This window comes from Scleropages formosus, chromosome 10, assembly GCF_900964775.1.
Source record: "Scleropages formosus chromosome 10, fSclFor1.1, whole genome shotgun sequence".
NCBI lineage: Eukaryota > Metazoa > Chordata > Actinopteri > Osteoglossiformes > Osteoglossidae > Scleropages > Scleropages formosus.
The window spans coordinates 27456382-27479330 of record NC_041815.1 but is presented as its reverse complement, the minus strand read 5'-3'; the positions used below and the strand labels follow the sequence as shown (position 1 = coordinate 27479330).

The 22949-nt window shown below is 44.9% G+C and overlaps 2 protein-coding genes across 6 annotated transcripts; both read left to right on the top strand.

Moving 5' to 3' along the window:
- The first annotated feature begins 3097 nt into the window (after positions 1–3097).
- LOC108932112 (G-protein coupled receptor 55) lies at positions 3098–14441 on the top strand. 3 transcript variants are annotated; one of them, XM_018748321.1, is made up of 3 exons: positions 3098–3302; positions 7828–7913; positions 12960–14441. In XM_018748321.1, exons 1-3 carry the CDS (start codon positions 3261–3263, stop codon positions 13888–13890), a joined length of 1059 nt encoding a protein of 352 aa, XP_018603837.1. In that variant the 5' UTR covers positions 3098–3260; the 3' UTR covers positions 13891–14441. The 3 variants fall into 3 exon arrangements, with proteins under 3 accessions (XP_018603837.1, XP_018603838.1, XP_018603839.1); XM_018748322.1 differs by lacking the exon at positions 7828–7913; XM_018748323.2 differs by lacking the exons at positions 3098–3302; positions 7828–7913 and adding an exon at positions 10218–10457.
- A 5145-nt stretch (positions 14442–19586) lies between these two features.
- gpr55a (G protein-coupled receptor 55a) lies at positions 19587–22593 on the top strand. Of its 3 annotated transcripts, XM_018748570.2 has the most exons (4): positions 19587–19895; positions 20330–20437; positions 21398–21803; positions 21954–22593. In XM_018748570.2, exons 3-4 carry the CDS (start codon positions 21402–21404, stop codon positions 22371–22373), a joined length of 822 nt encoding a protein of 273 aa, XP_018604086.1. In that variant the 5' UTR covers positions 19587–19895; positions 20330–20437; positions 21398–21401; the 3' UTR covers positions 22374–22593. The 3 variants fall into 3 exon arrangements, with proteins under 3 accessions (XP_018604086.1, XP_018604085.1, XP_018604084.1); XM_018748569.2 differs by having other exon boundaries at positions 21401–22593; XM_018748568.2 differs by having other exon boundaries at positions 21398–22593.
- Positions 22594–22949: the final 356 nt, after the last annotated feature.

The following is a 22949-nucleotide window of genomic DNA, read 5'->3' as shown; positions in this document are numbered from 1 at the left end:
TATGCAGCTGGGTAATTTTACTGGAGTAATTTAGGGTAAGTACCGTACTGAAGGGTACTACAGCTGGAGGTGGGGTTCAAACCTGCAACCCTTTGGTCCAAAGGCAGAAGCTCTAACCACTTCCAGCATAAATTATTTTAGTTGAATAGTTGATATATTTTGAAAAAAAATATCTTATTATTAAATAAATGTTTTTAGCTGCATATATGCAGAAATATCAGAACACAATGTACCGTTTCGACTTTTCGGTTTGAAATCAGTTTAATTTCCGCAGATGCCCGTCTCAGGGTTTCTTTCCAAAAACAAGTTATAGCAAAATTATGGTGCTTCAGCAGCATTTAGTGAAAATTTTAACACGCAGAGCAACCAGTCTCCTACAACATGTACAGTATTTTTTTACTGGGGTTTACTGTGTTTTTTTAAAAAGTGGATTATAAAGCCTCCGCAAGGGGGCGCAACCGCCTCCATGCTCTCTTGGTGGCAATGTGCAGTGCAGAAAGTAAACAGTACAGTAAAAGTACAGTAAACTGAGAGCATGGAAGTCTGGGAGAATAAATGACTGCGACAAAAACATCCAAATATGACATCTGAGTAAATACTGTTAAAATATTGTATATTACTGTATTAAAATATTGAATAAAACAATAATATATTGATAACTGCTCAATTAAGGTTGAGAATTAAATTAAGTGAGATTCCATATTATACAGTTCAATGTTAATATGAGTCATTGGTTTAAGTCTGAGTTTATATTCTAAACATTTTATATGAGGATTCAGGCTAAAGTTTGAGATGATATAATAGAGTGTGAGGGTATGAAATGATAATGAAAGGGACTGAATTTTGACGTTACTGAAGCGGGAGAATGTGCGTTTTTGAGAATATTTATTGAAATCTGAGAATATTATCATTTGGGATTTCGCTAAATGAGGCTGAGTTTGAGGTCGGGAGTTGAATTTTGAGATCAGTGTGGGATCAGGAGGCGTGGAGTGTTTAAAGCCTTTGCACCCAAAAGACCTGGGTTCGAATCTCACCTCCTGCTGTAGTACCTTGATCATCAGTGATTATTGATATAGTAGAAATTAGTCTGCTGTATAATTAAATAAAGGAGCCGTCTAACATCATAAGTTGCTTTGGAGAGAAGCATCAGCCGAAAGAATAAATGTAAAGGAATAAGATTTCGAGGGTCTACAGTCGTTGAAAGAATTTGAAAACTGATCTTTAAGAATAATGTGCAGAAGATCTAAGTCAGAGGCGTAAAAGTGAGATTTTTTTTTTTAAATTCTTTGTGATTCGACATCAGTAATAAAGAATAATGGCTTCAGGTCGGGCACGGAAGGTTCCGGAAGCTCGGGGCATTTTCTTTATTCATATCGATCAGGCCACACACTGGTTAAAAAAAAAAAGAAAAAAAACATGTCACATCCTTCCTGAGAATGAAAATCAAGTTACTAAGCTGCGGGGGGGGGGGGACTGCTGACAGCCACAGGACGTCACGGGTTCCATCACACAAGTGGGTCACAATGAACTGGCAGAGTGTGTAAGTTTACACTGTGGGCCCCGATTATTGTCTACAGGCATAACACATAATGACAATGTTTTATACATTAAAATGATGCTGCGACTCTCAGTTGTTCTAGCTTTCAGTGGGGGGGGTGCGTCTCCAGCAGGCTGAGCAGGGCCATTGGTTTACCACAGACACACACACACACACACACCTGGGGTGATGCTGAGCCGCTCCGCGCTCCCCGTCTGACACGGCCGACTATTTTTATGACCTCCAGCATTTTTAGGCCGCGGAAACAAGGGACAGACGGGACAAAAAAGGCGTAGGAATTCCGCTGTGCGTGTTGGGCTTTACCTTCCGAGCGACACTCCCCGTGATATAGATCATTCCAGAAATCTGCCAAATGTAATGGAATGACGAAACTGCATTGGGCAGGAGCTTTATGGAGAATTTCTTTTTTTCTTTGTGAGTCTCCGCATGGTTTCGAAGTCAGACAGAGGCAGACAGCCTTGTGTCACAGAGTCGGACACGGGGCCGTCGCTGGGGCAGGAAGCCTGCGGCTTGACGTGCAAGACGGCGGGGGAAGCGGCAGCACGACTCGAAGGAGAACTGCACTTTTGAGTGCGTGGCAGAGGCACGTGGGCCCACCTGGGTGCAGAGCGACGCAGGTGGGCCGCCAGCTGACCTGTCGGTGCCCCGCTTTCCCCCGCACGCTCTCACCGTTGCTACGACTTCACCACACTATACCGCACTATTTACCAGGGTCGCACGAAAAGCTGCGTATCTCACCACGCGCGTTTGAGCTGATGATCACTTCCTGAAAAGGACACCCTCTGAAAATGCAGAGCACAAAATTATTATTTTTATTTATTTATTCATTTATTTTATTGATTTTTTTTTTTTTTAATCAAACAACATAAAAACACCTATATAATAGTTTTATTTAGTAGTTGGCCGCAAACGATGTTTAAACTCCCAGTTTATTACATCAGTTGACCATGTTGATATTTACATTTAGTTATCAGACACTTTTATCCAAAGCGACTTCAAATGAACTCCATGTAGTGTTATGAGCCCACACACCTTATTCACCGCGGTGACTTACACTGCTAGATACACTACTTATAGTGGGTCACTCATCCATACATCAGTGGAACACACACACTCTCTCTCTCTCTCTCTCTCTCTCTCTCTCTGTCACTCACACACTATGGGTGAACCTAAACAGCATGTCTTTGGACTGTGGGAGGAAACCAGAGCACCCAGAGGAAACTCACAAACCAAACTTCACGCAGACCGAGCCGGATTGGAGCAAAGCAAACCAGGAGCCGAGAGGCACCAGCGCTACCTGCTGAGCCGCTGTGCCGCTGTCAATATTTACCAGAGACGGCGTAGTTTGCAGAAGCCCAAAGTGACAGAACTGGTACTGTGCGGTGGACGTATTCCGGTTCATTTCTGCGCGGCACCCGTGTCAACAACTGGGGCAGTTCACACGTGTCCACACCTAAAAGATCAGCTGGTGCAGATCGAGCAAATCGTTCCAGGGCTCGGGCAGCACTTCCCCTCTCACCCAGAACGTTGATACGCACCCCATCGGACGCACACGCAGTTCCTCAAACACGTTCACCACCTGCACACACCGCCCTCCGCAGAGCACGGTCAGCAGCAGCAGCAGCAGCAGCAGCAGGGATCCAGCTCGCCAACACGGACAGGACAGGAGCGTTCCGGAATCAACCGCCGCACAGGACGGGAGATGCTGAGAAAAACGGATGGTTCTGGACAACCATTCAACCAGGTACACTTTTGGTAAATTACTCAGTGTGATGGTTCGCGTTCGCGGGGCCTTTGTCTATATTACTGTATTTATTTAGAAGATGCTTTTCTCCAAAGTGACTTCCAATAAACTCACACACACCTTATTCACCGCGGTGACTTACACTGCTAGATGCACTACTTACACTGGGTCACTCATACATCAGTGGAACACACACACACACTCTCTCTGTGTCACTCACACACTAGGGGTGAACTTGAACAGCAAGTCTTTGGACTGTGGGAGGAAACCAGAGCACCGGGAGGAAACCCACACAGACACGGGGAGAACATGCAAACTCCACACAGGCTGAGCGGGGTTCAAACCCACGTCCTCCCGCACCACCGAGGCACTGTGAGACAGCAGTGTTACTTGCTGTGCCCCCCCCGATAAAGGACCTTAAGGGCCTTTTTTAGAGAGGTCCTTATGAAATGTGTCATCCTACTTATCGCTTTCTCCCTTTTCATAAAGCACTTGCGTGCGGATCGCTCTACCTGCTCGGCACCGGTTTACAATGTGCTCTTTCTTCCTCCTTCGCTGCGGTCCAACTGGCTGTGTTGTCATGGTTTGGGGAACGCAGAAGAAAGGGAAGGGAAACGCACCGTCTGAGCACATCATGTTGACACAGACTAAAATTATTCAGCATAAGACATGTGGAAGTCACACAATATGATTCATTGCATGATTAGACCGCAGCGCTCTTGGGATTTCTCCATGTGCACATGATCCTCACTCAGTGCGTTTCAGTTTCGCTGCATGGAGTCAGCATGACAGAACCTCTTCATGTGCCCAGAACAAGGGCTCAGAATAATCAAATTATGATGGAATTCCTCGTGCGAAAAAATGACCAATACGTTCTGCCCATAATAATCCATCATCTGAAAAGAGAGCAGGGTTTGCATACCTTTCAAGGTAAAGGGACTCGAATTAAATGTACACTGTGATGCGCTTCCCAGTATTCAGCTCGAAGTGTCCTTCCCTAAAACATGGTTTACATTTTTATATATTTTTCTAAAATATGCTGCAAAACGCCGCAGCAAAGCAGACAAATTGCGGGGGGTTATTTAAACACACACACACACACACACACACACACAAGCTCCTTATGACCATCTTATAATTGTTTTAACGGGTTTATTGGCTCCATTAAATCACCCCGTTGAGCGAATCACCTTGTGAGGAGGTCGAACTACTGTTATCTCTTATAGAAACATGAATCACATACAGTAACACAACAGAAAAATATCATTTCTATTTAATCTTCGGGGGCACAGTGGCGCAGTGAGTTGGACCGGGTCCTGCTCTCCAGTGGGTCTGGGGTTCGAGTCCCGCTTGGGGTGCCTTGTGACGGACTGGCGTCCCGTCCTGGGTGCGTCCCCTCCCCCTCCAACCTTACATCCTGTGTTGCCGGGTTATTCTCCCGCGACCCCATCTGGGACAAGTGGTTCAGACAATGTGTGTATTTAATCTTCTTTCATCTATCCACATTTTACAAATTTTCCAGTTTATATTTACCCGTGAGGGGGTGCAGTGGCGCAGTGGGTTGGACCAGGTCTTCTTCTCTGGTGGGTCTGGGGTTCAAGTCCCGCTTGGGGTGCCTTGCAATGGACTGGCGTCCCATCCTTGGTGTGTCCCCTCTCCCTCCGGCCTTACGCCCTGTGTTGCCGGGTTAGGCTCCGGTTCCCCGCGACCCCGTATGGGACAAGCGGTTCAGAAAACGTGTGTGTGTGTGTGTGTTCCACTGATGTATTGATGAGTGACCCAGTGTAAGTAGTGTATCTAGCAGTGTAAGTCACCGTGGTAAACAAGGTGTTTGGGCTGATAACACTACACAGAGTTCATTGGAAATTGCTTCGGAGAAAAGTGTCTTCTAAATAAATAAATGTAGATGCTGTTCTGTCAATGACAGACTGGCACCTTGTCCTCGGTGTGTCCCCTCCCCCTCCAGCCCCGTGTTGCCAGGTTAGTCTCCGGTTCACCACGACCCCATTTGGGACAAGTGGTTTCAGTCAATGTGTGTGTGTGTGTTCTGTCAATGCACAGTTAGGGGGGCAGTATAGGCAGGGAGGGGGTCATTTACATTTATTCATTTAGCTGATGCTTTTATTCACAGTAACTGACAGTTGTTTACCCATTCATACAGCTGGGTAATTTTACTGCAGTAATTTAGGGTAAGCACATTCTGCAAGGATGCAACAGCTGGAGGAGGGTTTCAGACCTGTGACCTTTGAGTCCAAAGACGGCAGCTTTAACCGCTGCTCCAGCAGCCGCCCCCGTAAATCCTAAATTATAAATTTACCTCGTAGCGTAAACTTCCTACATTTACTTAATAGCTGCGAACAAGTCGAATTAAAATCATATTCTATTTAAAATTTTCATACGCAAAAGGCATGTTAAGGTTCCGCATATTAAATCAAGAGGGCCCGGGACAGAACCGTCTCGAACGCACTTCGGGCTCCTGTTTTTCTTTAGTATGAAGTTCCAGTTTTTTTGGCTTGAAAAAAACAATTTTTTTGTATTTTTATTACAGTTTCATGATCTTTTTCCTCCTTGGGCTTTGAAATTAATAATAAAATAAATGGCAGAGGTCCATCCCAGCGAATCCGGAGAGACTGGGGGGACACCGCCGATGTACTCCGGTGACGCCAATGAGCAACGCTGGCAGTTTCTGCTCATGAAAGCGTCTCATTTTCAGTGCAAACTCTTCACGACCGTGAGTCACCTGCGAACGTGAGCAATGATGCCGCGCGGAGTTTGTGACCGTGACCGTGACCGTGAGTCCCGACTCCGGCCCACAACTCCCCCCGCCGAAGTCCTCCTGACTCCCAGCATCCTCTCCTGGGGGGGGGGTGTGTTTGTGAGCATTTGGCGCTTCTGCACACAAACACACACTAACGCGTGCTCGCACATGCACAAAATAACTGCCTCTTCCGCTGAACGCAGCTATCTGTGTCGCCTACTTACGCAAGCACCTTCTGAAACCGCACGCTGGCTGTGTCTGTCTCATGAACCGTCTCACGAACGCACGCGATCCAGAGTCCGGCCCAGACGTCTCAGTTCGAACACCAGGAGGTCTTGAGGTGTAGTGGTGCAATGAACTCCCCTCCTCCTCCACCCCCCCCGTCAAGGAGGCGGTTGTTGGAACCGATCCTTTTTCGGGCGACTTGATGGCCTCTGGAGTCTCGCCGACGAGTCTCGGTGAAGCTTCAGAATTCTTTCTTGCTCTTCTGCAGAATCTCTCCAGCTCTTCTCGTCACAGATCTGCACACACACTTGACACAGATGTATTTTAATGTGCCCAAGTGTGTCCAGTGTGCCTCCCACACACACACACACACACACACACACACACACACACACACACACACACACGCGCGCGCGCGAACGTCTCTTACGTCTTTCAGCACAGCCTGAAATTCACTTACTGGGATGTACTTTAAACAAAAAAGAGACCCAGTCGATACTTTTTAGCCCCCATCCCTGATATGTGAAAAATAACCAAATTACACAGGCATTCTGTGTTCTGGAACTTTCTACTGCATGTGCTTCACAGTCATAAATAAAGGAAATGAATGCAAAAAATATGATGAATAATACAATGAAGGTTAGGAAATAATAACGTATAATAGTTTAAAAAAAAAAAAAAAAAAATTAAAAAGTACATTCCAGCAGGGTGAAATTCTGAAAACTCTATTGCAAATAATAATAATAATAATAATAATAATAAATACATGCATAAATAAATAGATATGTAGCAGCTATAATAATTTTAAATTAGCAAAAATGCACTGAGTGTGGCCTTCCGTTAAAAAAAAAAAAAAAACACAAGACGGGCAACGTTTTGCCAGAATGATCTGAAGTGGTTGCGGCTTTATGTCTGACTCTTAGAGAGCGAAGGAGACGTCTGCTGTACCGCCTTCGACGCGCGTCCGCTCCGAGGCCTTTAAGAGGAGGTCCGGTCGCACCCTTGGCCAGCACGTTCCCCGCAGGCGTCAGAAAATCTTCACCAAGTGACACGGGAGCCTGCGAGAACGGCCTTTGCATTTATAAACCGTGCGTAGCTACCAGCGAGAAGACGTGCACATGCACAAAGATGCCCACACACACACACACACACACACACACACACACGCGCGCACACACACACCCACCTTGTGCGCTATGTGTCTGAGGTTTCCTCCTTTTCAAAGGGTCAAAAGTCACCTTCTCCTCCTGTGGTTGTGCTGCAAAATTTTTCTCCGTCGACTAATTGCACCAAGTCCACTGCAGACGCGTCTCAACCCACGGACAAACCGCACACGTACAACACTTGTGAACAGGGGCCGCGGCTTATCTGTAACGATTGCGGACTTTCCGCAAAGATAGATATTATTTTCCAAGCCGGAACAGCGAATCATGACATATTACATTATTGACTCATGTTTACGAACAGAAATATATATCGACAAACCAGAATAGTCTCCGGAGATAAAACACGGAGGATCTTACAGGGTATTTCTTTTTTCAGAGCGATGCCTGTGTGCAACTTTCTCATGACAGCAGAAGACACTCCGATGACGCAGTCACTCGGATGCGGAACATAATTCGATGGGGGTAATTTTTTTTTTTTTTTTTTTTTTTTTTTAAATTGAAGTTCTCATACCTAATTGGTGGTATTTTCACTCCAAGGTCATTTTAAAGTTTCCTTTTTTCGCAAGGCACAATCAGAATTACTCAGATGAAAGCCAACAAAGCAAACCTGCTGATGGACCAGATACGAGCAGATCACATCTTCGCGTGTTTCACAGATGAAAATGACTCATATTGGCACTTCTGTGAAATCTCAGATTTTTTTTTTTTTCCCCCGTTCATTATTTTGTTTGTCTCTGGAGGAAAGATAAACCTCTCGATCGCTCGCGCTTCTCATCTTCTTTAACTCCTTCCTTAAAGGAGTATCTGTGGGTCACTAAGAACAAATGTGACCCGCTACGAGTTACTGGAAATGGCCCACATGTTAAATATATGATTTTTCATTTCGGACTTGAATTTAATATCCAGTAAATATCCGTATCGCTAATCCTGCACCGGGTTATTAGAGAACCTCCATAGTGATGCTCAGTTCATATTTTCGTTTTCAGCCCCTTTTAGGGATGTAAAGACTGTTCTGTACGTTCGGTTTCGGGGCGAAACCAAGCAGCTTTCTGTTCACCTGGTAGAAGAACAGGATGTTTCGTTGTCACATTTGCTGGGCCCCAAGATGCTGGGTGTGTGTGTGCGTGTGTGTGCGCGTGTGTGTGTGTGTGTGTGCGTGTCTCAATTGCATGACCCTGTGCTGCACCTGGCTGCACTGCAGATGGAACCCAAGACCACAGCGTGCTCTTGCTCTGTGTCCCTTGCTTTGTGGTCTTCACCAATGGAGGTCTGTCACGTTCTGGCCCCTCGGAGTACAAAAGACGGTTGATTTCACCATGGTCGCCTCACTTACTACCACGGGCGCCAGGGGCATGCAAGCAGATGACTAGCGCAGATGGTTTTGTCATCAGCAGGATCGGGGCCTGCCTGAGAGCGGTGAAAAATCCATGAGGGGTGGAGGGATGGCGGGGTGTATGAACAATTATGAACCGAACACTTAAAGCGCAATTCTCGGAAAAATTTACATGTTACTCATGTCATGCACTTGAGAGAAATATGTCTTAAAAATGGTAGTTTCCTTTTTCGGAAGGAGAGCTCGGTAAAAGCGCAGCCAAGATTTAAGATAATAATAATAATACTAATAACGCTCTCCTGCTGTTGCTCGTTGAAATGATACGGTAAGAATGACGCAGATGAATATAAACTGGTGAATAACTGTAAGTGGATTGATACCGTTCACATGACAATTCAAGTCGCCTTGGACAAGGGTGTTAAGTAAAAAAAAAAATAAATAAATAAAAAGAAAGAAATAATAACCTCTCTTTGTGTTAATGTAACAAATTCTTCATATTATCTCCGAGATGTATGTCGCTTTGGAAAAAAAAAAAGATGTCTGCTAAATACATAGAGGTACAATGCAAATGTAATAATAATAATAATCATAAGAATAATAATGTTACAGCATCATTCAGGCAGACAAGCAGGTAAAAGCAATTTACGAAGCAAAGACAGAGCTTTAGAAGAAATTAAACTCCGCGGAAAAAGGCGAAAACGCACAAACGCACGTCGGTGCGTCATGGTAACGTTACAAAAATCGATTTTACATGTACTTTTAAACAAAAAGCGGCATGATTACAGTTCGCCGGAGCTCAGAATGCGCCGAAAGACATGGGATGATCGCCGTTTCATAATGCAGATGTGAGAATGACAGTGCGTGCCATTGACCACAGAAAAGACCATACTGCCTACTCATTCTGCACCTAGATAGCTACCCACGTGGAAAGTGTGTTGTCAGGAAAGCGTTTTCTCTCACGCCGTTCACTTTTCTTTTATTTATTTATTTGTTTATTTACGTTAGATATTTTGAACCCATCCATCCATCGATAACAACCGCCTGTCAGGAGCGGGGTCGCGGCGAACCGGACCCTAACCCGGCAACGCGGGGCGTAAGGCCGACGGGGACGCACCCAGGATGGGGCGCCGCTCCATCGCGAGGCACCCCAAGCGGGACTCGAACCCGTTTTGAGCCCTGCTGCCGTCAACTAGGGGTCGATGCACTTTTCAAGGCGTTGAAACACCTGTAGGCCCTTTATCGTGAGCATATTTGAATTTTGGATGCGAGCGCAGCAGGAGGTTATTGCGCACCGCGTATCAGGCCACGGTGCGTTTTATTGGCAGAGCTCAAATCACACTGCTTTAATTTCCTAAGTAATTCATATATTCACAACAAAAAATTTAAAAAAAAACAAGACCCCCCCCCCCCCCCGAAAAAAAAGACTTTCAATTTGTACCAGTTCCAAATCATAAGCTACTTGTTCAAAGTGATTAAATCAGTTCATAATCTTGCTGGCAGGGCAACCTGCTGAAAACACTTCAGGTTTCTCTTGTAAGGAAGTGGTTATGGTAATACCATAGGCATGCAGCCTAGAGGAACGAGAAGTGCAAGACTTTTAAAGAGCAAGCAGTTGAGCAGCAGCGCCGAGTGGCAAAAGTTGTGGCAAGCTGTGAACCACTCGCCGGAGGCAGGTAAGAACGCGTTCGGAGACCCAAGACTTCGGTGACCAACAGGTGCTTTTTACCTAGAGGGACAGGCGTACGCTGGTGTTCGCCGTGACGGTGAGATGTGCTGCCGAGGTCGACGCGCGGAGACGTGAAGCAAGAAGTCGAGCGCCGTCGTAACAGCTTCAGCGGAGTATTTCTTTTCAGTTATTGTGAAATCGTCGTTGCAAATGATAGAGAGGAAATTATGATACTTGGATGGTTTAACAGCATCGTGAGATGAGCATTCACGAGACGAACGGACACCGTTACTTGATGCATGAAAAATTGTTACATGAATTCCTCGCACGGCCTTAGCCTGTCGTTTATGAAATTGCTCGGCGGGACACGTTTCCCTGTGCAGGCCACATTTTTGAAAGGACAAAGCTGAGTTATGTGAAAAAAACCTTGTTTTACATGTCTGTGCACCCCGGTGCTCTGTTACGCTGCAGCAGTGAGGCGTGCAGGAGCATCTGACAAGATTATCAGCACCAACATCCAGCTGCGATAACTGGAAATGAATGGTCTTCATACCTGGAGTTTGCCCAGATGGGTGATTCCAGCTCAGATTTGCAGGGAAATAAATCAGTTATTCCACAGAGATGCTGCACTACATACACAACCGAAAGACGGCGGTTTTCAGGATGACTCAAAACATTCGACCAGCTCTGAATTTTCAGCTTACCAACTGTTTTGTAAATACCACCAAAGTGTTCACCTGCCACCTGCATTCTTCTGCTCAAGAAATCTAACATGGCTTACACCGTTTTTTTTTTTTTTTTTTTACCATGTATGCTGGTGAGAGCTGGATAAAAAAAAATGGCTTTTGGGTCCAAGCGACGAGGCAGCTCCTTTAGACCTGCAAAAGACCTTGTTTTTTGTTTTGCTCCGAAAAACAGACGCCGCCGACACGCGAGCTCAGATGGGCCAGTGACTGTAGTTTTTAAAGACTGAACACTTGTGGGAAAGAAAAAGTGTAGAACTGAAACCTAACTGGTTGAGTGACTTGTGTTTTCACAGAACGTGGACCACAGACATAGTTAGACAAGTAAACATTAACAAGCGTTGCATTTTTCAACTTGTTTTTTTCACACCCTCTTGTTAATACCATTATTATTATTATTATTATTATTATTATTATTGCAATTAATTCACTTTTTTTCTTTAGCTGACATCATCTTTGTCCAAGGCCACATGCAATGCGAGCTTGGAATTTTTTCTAGAACAGAAAAAAAAAAACTGGTGTCCCAGTTCATGAACGCATGCGTATTTTCTCTCGTTTCATTGCAGAATGTCGAATTATATTTACACTCACATTTATTCATTTAGCAGATGCTTTTCTCCAAAGTGACGTACATCTCGTAGAAAATACAGTTTTTGCATTACGTTAGGAGAGAGACATTGCTGCAGATGTGTGACTCTTAAGTGCAGTTAGTTTCCTTCGCCATATGCACCGGCGTTCGTCACACAAGCAGCTGGATAAAACTTTAGCAGAATATCGCAGATTCCTAATCACCTTCCTAGTAGGTTTTTTTTTTGGAGATACATTTACGTCACGTTGCAGGAGTGGCTCTGTAAAGGACTGGTCTGAGCATGATCATGAACAATTATATCTTACACGATCTTAAGAGATGATGGGCGAAGCGAGTCTGGAAGAGGTGAGTTTTCAGACCCTTTTTAAATGTGAGCAGAGATTCAGCAGTACTGAGTGAGAGGGGGAGGTCGTTCCACCACAACGGAACCAGAAGCGAGAACCTCCGTGCTTCACCTTTCATGTGCGGGACCACCAAGTGGGCAGATGTGGAAGACTGAAGCGGTTTGGTTGGGGTGTAGCGGTTGATCAAGTCTTCTAGATATCTGGGAGCAGTTCTACTGATGCATTTGTAAGCCATGACCAGGGTCTTGAATTTGATGCGGGCAGCTATAGGAAGCCAGCGCAGAGAAATGAGAAGAGGAGATACTTGCAAACGTTTCGGCAAGTCAAACACAACTCTTGTAGCAGCAGCGTTCTGTATCGGCTGTAGAGGTTTGATGGCAGTAGCGGGAAGGCCACACAGGAGAGAGTTGCAGTATCCAGACAGGATGTCACCATGGCCCGGGCAGGTAGTTGGGCAGAGTCACTTGTGAGATAGGGACAGATATCATGCAGAATGTATCTGCAGGTCCGGGTTGTGGCTTCGATGTGCCGAGAGAAAGACAGACTTGAGTCAATCGTCACTCCCAGACTCTTAGCCGAGGAGGTCGGCAAAATGAGTGAGATCGTGACAGGAGGACAAGCCAGCTGGAAGATGTAGGATCTCTATTTTGGAGACACTGAGTTGGAGGTGGTGATCAGACATCCATACAGTGATGTCCAACAGGCAGGCAGCGATGCGTGGGGAAATGTCTGATGCTCCAGGTGGAAAGGAGAGGCGGAATTTTGGTACGGAATTTTTCAAATTTTGCCTGTGGATATGTTCCGTTACTAAACATGTCTTATTTCATTTGCAGCGTTATCATGACTAACTGCTCCTTCGACACAGTTGACAACCTGATGAGGTCATTAGAGCTGGTTATCTACATCCCCATCTTTGTCTTTGGACTCCTACTCAACATCCTGGCTCTTGTGGTCTTTTACGTTGTGCTGAAGAAGCGGACCGAGACAACGATATACATGACCAACCTGGCCCTCATGGACCTTTTGTTGCTCTTCTCTCTGCCGTTCAAGATGCACGCCACCAACCACAAATGGGCACCAAACAAGAAGGAGCTCTGCTCCTTCCTGGAAAGCCTGTACTTCATCAGCATGTATGGCAGCATCTACACCATCATGTTTATCAGCATCGATCGCTACGTGGCCATCAGGCACCCGATCAAGGCGCGGAGCATGCGCTCCCCAAAGACCGCCATCATCGTGTGCGTGTTGATCTGGCTCTTTGTGCTGGGCGCCACCTCGCCCGTGTACCGGCTGCACGACATCACGGAAAACGAATTCCACTGCTTCCATGGCTTCTCCAAGGATGGCTGGAACCCTGTGCTCATCGCCTGCCTGGAGGTGTTTGGCTTCCTGGTGCCAGCGCTGGTGCTGGTGTCTTGCTCTATCCAGATCATCCTCAGGCTGCGGCAGTCGCAGGAGATCAGCCCCAAGAGGCAAGACTGCATCCGCATTATCTACAGCAACCTTCTCGCATTCCTGCTACCTTTCACACCGAGTCACCTGGCCATCTTCCTACAGTTCCTGGTGCACCAGGGAATCATCACAGCCTGCAGCCAGAAGACCGAGATCAGCCTATTTCTGCAGATTGCTTTGAGTCTTTCAAACGTGACCTGCTGCCTGGACGCCCTCTGCTATTACTTCATGACCCGAGAGATCCGCTCCTCCAAAGACATCCTTTCCAGGTCCATCAGCTTCCGGAGGAACACCAGCATCTCGGAGGGATGATGTGTGGAACTCATGGCTGTAGTTTTCCAGCGGCGGGACTCTGACACGTGACGGATCATCGCCCCTCAAGATGTTGCCCATCATGGACTGACAGCACAACTCTTGACTTTCATTTCGTCTGTACAGCCATGAGGTGCACGTGTTAATGACTAATATTAAAAATTTACAAGAATGTAGCGACTCCAGTTTTGCAGGCAGCAGCAACGTGCAGCATTCTAGACAAATAATCGGCTCATTATTATTCACCAGATATGGGTTTAAACGAAAGTTAGGGTGTCTTCGTATCAGTGTCGCAAAGTGGAGTCAACATTTAATGAAGTACTGATATGTAACAATGTACAGTATGTGCATGTAAACACACTTTACGTTTACACTTGATGTGCCTATAATGAAACGCATGATTAATTGTGGTGATGTGAAGGGAACGCTGGGAAAATATCCAACCACTCCAGCCCCCCACTGCATGAACCTAGAAACCCATCCAGTCACTTTACAGACTAAACTCAAGAACCCAAGGACTTGGCATCCGAAAAGAGGGGACGTCTCCAAACTGCAGAAAGGTTCAAACCTTAATTTATTCTGTTCTTTGTTTTATTTATTTTCTTTAGATAGGATTTTTTCTTTTAAGTGGTTATTACTCAGGTAAATAGTTTTGTTTGTTCCTTTTGGTTCTGTTTGATGTGTAATAAAAAAGCTTTTCTCCATTTTTCCTTAGAGAGAACCACAGTCTGTATGTAATTACAAACATGAGCACATGTAATTTGTACCTTAAAAACCATAATTACTACTGAAAGTTGTCTCCTAGCTGTCCGCTGGCCTGAAACTATCTCTGAAAAGTCCTGTGATTTTTTAGCATAGTGTAAAAATAACACCTGTCATAATAATGAGCCATAAAACTATATATACAATATATATATATATACATATATATAAAATAAATTTAAAAAGTGCCAAACAAAAATTAAAAGGCAAAGGAAAGCCTTACCTATCAGTTTAAAAACCCAAAGAGATAAAATACAGAGAATTTTCTTGAAGGCCAGTATCAATAGATGCAAATGATTTCAGTTGCTTTAATACTCATTTAGCGCAAATGATTTAAGAATAGCTCAGCAGAGGTGCGTTATGAGCATTAGAATGATTATAGTAAATGTGTTATGGAAATTACCAGAAATAATAATAATAATATGTATATCATAATAACATTTATTTAAATAGCACCTTTATAACCATTAGCAGACACTTTTCTCAAAAGAAACTTACAATGAGCACTATGCAGGACTCATGTGACACCTTTTCAGCCAAGGTGACATACAGTGCTTGAGACACTAGAGTACATCACTCATCCTTATACCAGAGCAACACGCGCTCTCTCACTCACACACTATGGACAAGTTAGGTTTACCAGATCACTCAAAATACGTGTCCTTGGACTGTGGGTGGAAACCCATGCAAACTGCCCCTGTACTGAGCAGGGAACGAGTCCACTTCCTCTCGCACCACCCAGCCGCTGCACCATCGTGCACCCTGTAACAATAAATGGGGACAACTCTTGGGCAAAAAAATTAAGAAAATAAAAGTAGGGCAGATGTAGATACATTTATTGCAACAGCAGATCGGATGTGTTCAGTCCAAAACCGCCTTTGGTTCTTAAATTCAACCCTGAAGTAAAGAAATTTGTGACAAATATTATAATTTAAAAACTTAGCATTTAAGAACAACAGAATCCATTAGCAATGACCACTTGTCAAGTTCTGGATTACGGTAGTCCGGACCCTATCTCAGAAACGGTGTGAGGCAAGGTACACCGTGGATAAGATGCCAGTCCATCACAGGGCAATCACTCACACACACACACACCACAAGCAAGTTAGTCACCGATTTGTCTGAAAACATGTCTCTGGACTGTGGGAAGAAACCAGAGCACCCAGCGGAAACCCACACGAACGTGGGAAGAACATGATTTGACCCCACATTCCAGAAGCTGTGACAAACAAGTACCCGCTGCGCCACTTTGTGGTTAAGTAATTAAACCGGTTGTTTTTTATGTGGATCTTTAACAGGATTTAAAGGTGTCCAGATTAGTTCTCATACTCTGTACTAGATACTGAATTAGATATTCTTCATTTAAAAATTAAGAGCTTTACAATTATGAGTTTCAATCCGGTTAAGAGTTTGTTTTAGAAGAATCCATCTTACCAGCAGGTTTTAGGACGTTTTTATGTTTAACTATCTTATCTATAAACCACAATTAAGTCATTTCATAATTCTGCCATTGTTCTAAGCACACTAAACATTTGCTTGTAGTTCTTGGTTTCAGAAGCAGACAAGAACACACTCTTTACTGAAAGTGAGTTACACACACACACTTTGGTTGGACCAGATGCACTGCATCATAAACCCACGCACACAGAAATGGGCACGCGCGCATTCTTTCGTGCACAATGCCACTTTCCTAAACACAATAGCAGTGGTTTTGTTGGGGGCGGAGTTTATTAACCTGCCAGGAGGATTTGAACACTGAAGGGTTCAGTAAATCCGACTGAGTTCTTGGTAAAAACAGGCTTCTCGAAGTATCTCTTGAACTTCACTTTGAAGTGTCTGCGTTTATGTTATAGCGCCCCCTTCTGGTAGCACGTGTACTTGCGGATTTGACTCTATTGTACGTCCATATAATAATCCAATTTACGGAATAAGCTCATAAAATCATCTATAGTATCAGTGGCGTTACTGGGGGGGTGCGGACCGCACCGGGTGACACCATCAGAGTGGGTGACACCAAAATGACTATCTATAAAAGCTGTGTGCAGTTTTTCATCAGAAATGCATATTTTTATATATATATATATATATATATATATATATATATATATATAAGAATATCCCTGTAGTTATAACAACAAAAACATGTGGCGTAAGCCCAGCTAACATGTATCAATATACCTACAAGGCTAAAACTCTATGCTAATTTACTTTTTGAACCTTCCAATGCGCTCCGGCCAGAGCTCTCATCATTATCCAATTACAGTGACGCTTCGAATCACGTGGTTTCGTCTGCATGCGCTACAAGCGCGCGCTGTTGTTTCCGTTGCTCTTGCTGTTTATAGTCGCTGATTTTGTCACATTTTCTGGTGTTTTAGCTACAATACCGTGGTAATTAGTATTTGTGAACCTATCAATAACGTTAAAATAAACATAATTTTGATGTACTCATTAAAGTTTTTACTTCAAATTCTGTAGTTTTCTTACCGAATTTTCACTTTAACCAATAATGTAAATAATGTAAATACATCATGTAAATGTATTTACATTTGCACAAATGTAAATACATTTCCGCGGTGTGTATGTTGTAATTTAAAGGTGTAATTTCAATTTTGCTAGCTGTTATGTCACTACTATGGCCATTACATTCAGTGATGTAGGAGGTCCATCGGGGGGTAACGCCACTGATATATTTTATACTTATTTTGTACATATTTTAGCCTTTTAATTTTGCATCACAAGTGTGAAGTTTTTCTCTGAGCCTGCCAAAACAAAAATACATGAAATATTAATAGAAACAAACGATAAAACATCCAATAAACGCCACGACTAAAGCTGCTTTTGGGCAAAGGGCCAGGAATTGGTGAAAATATTTTATCAACAATGATCCTGATGATTCTGACACCTGAAGGACTTGAGACTGTTAAAAATTAACTAGAGGTTTAAATTAGGTTTACCATCTGCGACCGAAGCGGGCCATTCCTCTCCCTCTGAGCCGGTGCGGCCTCTGGGTCACGGGTCCGAGCGCAGGGGAGGACAGCAGAAGGGCGTGAGGAGTTATTTGTGTCCAAACTCTGTTTTTCACACCTAAAATACTATTGGTTCGGATGTCCAGGTGCGGCCTGTCTGTCCGAGCGCTTAGTCAACAGAGAATGTCGAAAGGTGGGAGCAGAGGGACTGAAGCCCCCCTGCGGTGCCCCTCAAAGGGGGCAGTTGGTAGCATAGTGGTTAGAATTACCACCTTTGAATCCAAAGGCTGCAGGTTTCATCCCCAACTCAGGCTGTAATACCATTGAGCAATGTACTTACCCTAAAATTGCTCTAGTAAAATTACCCACCTGTGTAAATGATTGTAACAGCAATACCAGGGGTGTAGCTACATGGTGGCTGTGGGTGGCCAGTGCCACCCCTGACTGAAGCTTGGCCACCCCCCTTGTGCAAAGCCCTCTCACCATACTGACAGGTGACTTTTTTTCGCTGCTCAAACTTGTATGACGCACATTGTGTGCGGCGCTGTTAGGCTGAAGAGCTGAGAAACTGCCCGCACAGCCCAAACCTGTGTGTGTAGGAGGGAGGAGTAGGAGCGGTAAAATTCAATTTCGGGAGTGTTACTCCAGCCGACCGCTTGTCCCACGGAGGGTCACGGCAAGCCGGAGCCTAACCTGGCAACACAGGGCACAAGGATGGAGGGGGAGAGGACACACCCAGGACGGGACGCCAGTCCATCACAAGGCACCCCAAGCGGGACTCGAACTCCAGACCCACCGGAGAGCAGGACCCGGTCCAACCCACTGCACCATCGCACTCAATACTGCAACTGCTAGCTAGCTAATTTTGAAAAATAATGTTACGACATCATATCCTTACGTTACGAGTCTGTCACTGTTTTTTGTAAGTAGCTATTAAATTTAATAATAATAAAAGTGTTTCTCGATAGGTGTGTTTGTCTAAACTGTAGCACAAGAAAAGGAAAGCAGGGGAAGATAGGAAGAGACTTTCCTTTATTACAAACTGAGGACTAGTAGCAGTAAAACTGAAAATGACGAAGAAGCAGGGAAATTAATGCTACAGAGAGGGAAGAAGCAGGGAAATGTGTGCTGCTAAGAGAGACAAGGAGGAAGCAGAGATACAGTCGAGAGGGAGCTTGTGGAGAAGCTCTACAGACACAAGACACATCAGACCAGAATCAGAATTGTGCAAAAACACTCACGTAGTCAGTCGTTGGCCACCAGCTATGTAGGTTACATCAGTTGTATCTGCAAACTTTAAAAATTAATTTCCAATACCCAATTTGCATCATTAGCATCTAAATATACAAATAATGTAGAATAAGGATCGTGTTAAATGATATTAGAATCTTTTTACAGACATTTCTAGGTACTGCCACTTTAATTTCTTGTGTACATTTGTAATAAATGAAATCTGTAGAATTTAAAGAATTTCTGTCTGTAGAATTTGCTTTTGGTACAGCATGTCACAGTCAGTTATTCTTTTTTTTTTTTTCTTTTTTTTTGGCCACCTCAATGAAATCACTGGGTCTTACCTGGCCACACGTGAAAAAAGTTCTGGCTACGCCCCTGACTGTATCCTTACAGAGGATAAAATTAAGCATCAGCTAAATTAATAAATGTAAATGTGACCTCACTAGAGTGTAAGCCCATGTGACACCTCCATGCTGGGTAGGGCTAAGGTTACAATGTATGCAGCCCCCTTCGATTTTACCACAGTATGGCACATCAGCGGAGTGTACCCTAGATAATAACAGCGTCACGAGTGAACAGACAGACGTCAGTGACCGCAGAAGCGGTACAGTTAAACATCACTGTTCAGTTTTCTGGTTCACCCATAGTTGCACCAACCTTCCAGACCATATCTACAAGGGAGTGGAAAGTTTAACCCAACAACCAACCCCAGCTGCTGAACTGTGTCACGAAAAACATCTGCAAGGGGCTGCATGGATGGACTCGCATCTACCGTGAACTCACCCAGCAGAGCTTGTAGAGCTGGTCTACAGGGTTGTCGCACGTGTCTTGCACGGTGTTTGCAGGTTTGCGGCAGAAGGGAAGGAAGAGACCGTCAGGTGTTGGCAGTTGTCATGCAGGCGAGCAGGTTGCAGTGCACACATAGCGCCATTGCGGTTGGAGTTCCGTCTCCCACAGAGGGTCTAGCAACCCACCCGCTGCTTCTCCACACACCTCGCACTCGTTGCCACATGCCATGGTTCTGTGAACTGTCTTCCTGAGCAAGTAAGTTCTCATTTTTGATTTCTCTTCCATCATTTCATCATTTGTTGGTTCACATTTTTATTACTGTGCTCACACTGAGATGGGGGAAGGAAGGGGGGGGGGGGGGGGGTGTTGAAGTTGAAGTTCTTCACCTCCCTGATGGTGTGGTAGAAATTAAATATGACTTTCTCCAGGCCACGTGCGATCTTTGGTGCATGGGAAATGGGGTAAAAACTGAGTGCGACACCGTTTTTCTTGAGTTTTGGCTGATGAAGAAGCGTTTCATCATCCCGAATCACACACATACACACACACAGCTCACGCAACTTCCTCAAAAAGGTGCTTAGAGGGATCTCACTCAGGGAAGTGGGCGAATCTTCTCGAGTGACCTCCAGAGCAGCGCTCCACGGCAGAGACATGTGATGTGCGCTGAGTCTCGACCTGCTCACCCACAGGGGCTCCCGGCACCAACGCTCTTCGAGAGAAGCGCGGAGGGGGTCGCGCTCAGGACCGCATGTCCAGGTCGGAGGAGACGCCGAGGACCCTGATCCACCTCCGAACAGGTCAGTTCTTGTGACGTAAAACGCGGTGAAACAAGGGCCGCTTGATGGTCAAGCACCGGCGAGTCGCGATCGCACCTCCGATGAACTGATGATGTCTCCGCTACAGTAGATGTTCGGAGAACTTCGCGGTTGTGACACTGTCTGCAGCCATCTTAGCCTTCTGAACGAACGAACGAACGAACGAACACACACACACACACACCATATCATATGCATATCTTCCGTCTTCTTCTTTTCTCCTGCCCATCTCACAATCACAGATAGTTTCAAAACGGCTTAATTTAAGGCTTAAGCAGTAAAATTATGTTCAAAATAACAAATAAATTGGAAATTATGTTAAAATAATAAATTATATATAAATAAAGGATTATGTTAAAAATAGTTATGACTCATGTTTCTCACAACAACGCTTGAGACTACGGGAAACCACGCGTTCGAACCCTACCGTGCGATGTTAGAACGTGTCCACGAGCGCCATTCGCTCGCGCGCGGGCTCCTCCAACATTCCATGTCCCCGCATCCAGGGTGTACCCTGCTCTTTACCCCATGCTTCCAGGATGGCATCCGGACCATCACAACACTCCACTGGACAGGGGTTCTTGACTAATGGAATTATTGTTTCAATCCAAATAATTTGAGTTCATAACCCACTTGTATATATTTGCATTTTCCTATTGCATACATTGTCCCTGTGTCATAGTGACAGTTTTGTTGCAGATAGATAGATATTGAGCAATCTAATCAATACGCTCCCATGAAAGCAATGAAGCTCAACAGGTCTTTGCGTCATTTCGTTATGTTACATTTGTCCACGTTTTTGACTTTTTTTGTTGTTTCTTACAACGAAAACAGACACACGGTACACGTTGTTTCACTGTGATACACACTTTCTCCAGTCCATATAAGCATCGTAGAGCCTGGAGCCCCAAAGTTCATAGTTTGGTGTTCCGTTTCAAACAGCAGAATGGCGGATGCCGTCCGCTGGGTCCAGTATGCCACCTACCTCCCAACCATCATCGTGTCTCTTCCGTTGAACCTGGCGGCCCTGTGGATGCTGTTCTTCAAGATCAGGCGCTTCACGGAGTCAACCGTGTACCTGACCAACCTGGTGATCAACGACTGCCTTCTCCTATTCTCTCTGCCCTTCAAGATATACGCTTACGACACAGAGTGGAACCTTTCCAGCACCTTCTGCTCCTTCCTGGAGAGCCTGGTCTACGTGAACATCTACGGCAGCATCGGCCTCATCGTGTGCATCTCCATGGACCGCTACGTTGCCCTGAAATACCCCTTCCAGATGACTAGACTGCGCTCCCCACGCAAGGCCGCAGTCATCTGCCTCTTCATCTGGATTACCATTTTCGGGGCAAGTATTCCTGTCTACAGCCTGCACGACGCCAAGGCCTTCTGCTTCCAGAACTTCTCCAACAGCACATGGGACAGGGTGGGCATCGTAGTTGCCATGGAAACCACGTTCTGCATCAGTGCGGTCGTCATGATTTTCTGCTCCATCCAGGTGGTGCTAATACTGCAAAAGATGCGCAGACGCAACCCCCTGGACAAGAAGCTGCGGAACAACAAGTCGGTGAAAATTGTCCTGAGCAATCTGATCACGTTTCTCGTGTGTTTCATTCCGTATCATGTCGCTGCCCTGTTGTATTTTCTCGCAAAGAAGCAGGTGATCACTGGGTTCAATGGTCGTCTGAGAGACTTTGTTCACATTAGTTCTTGCCTGAGCAGCGTCAACTGCCTCTTCGATGGCGTTTGCTACTATTTCATACTAAAGGAGAACGAGCAGTCGGTTAAACAGGAGCGGTGGCACCTTTTTTCAGTCACTCAGCGTTCGATCCTTCGGAACGAAGGGCCGAAGACCCAGGAATCTGCAGAGAATCTGTCTACTGGTGTTTCCAAGACACAAAACACAGCGTGTCCTTGATGACGGCGTTTTATCTCGTTTTGACACGTAAACCTTTCGTCACTCTTGTAAAGAACACAAATTGTTTTATAACGATAGGTAATAATGCTCCAGAATAATGTAAGAGCATAGTAATGTTATACTAAAGAGTACAGTACTCAGAAGCCATAACGAACAGAAAGGGAGTGCATTGCATGTTTGTATAGTTATTGCTGTACCCAAACGGGACATGACTCTAAGTACAGGATAATAAATTATTTTCCAATTCTTGCTCCTTATTTTATTTCCCATAACGTAGCATATGCACACAGTGAGCAGGGAACAGCCCACAGTGGGCATTGTTAGTGCCCTCTCTCCAGGAACCCAGGAGTGGCAGTTCCAGTTCGTATTTGCAGAAAAAAAATCAACTAAACAAACAGATCAAAAGTACCAGATAAGTGCTACCCCAAAAACAGCACCAGAGTTGAAACAGGAAACCAAAAAATGGGGGGTTGGGGGGGAGGGGTCAACACATGGGTTTCTCATGTTTTCAGAAAAGGTCAAACCAAATGAAAAGAGATCTAATATTACAATAAGAAGCTTCTCATAGTTTTTATC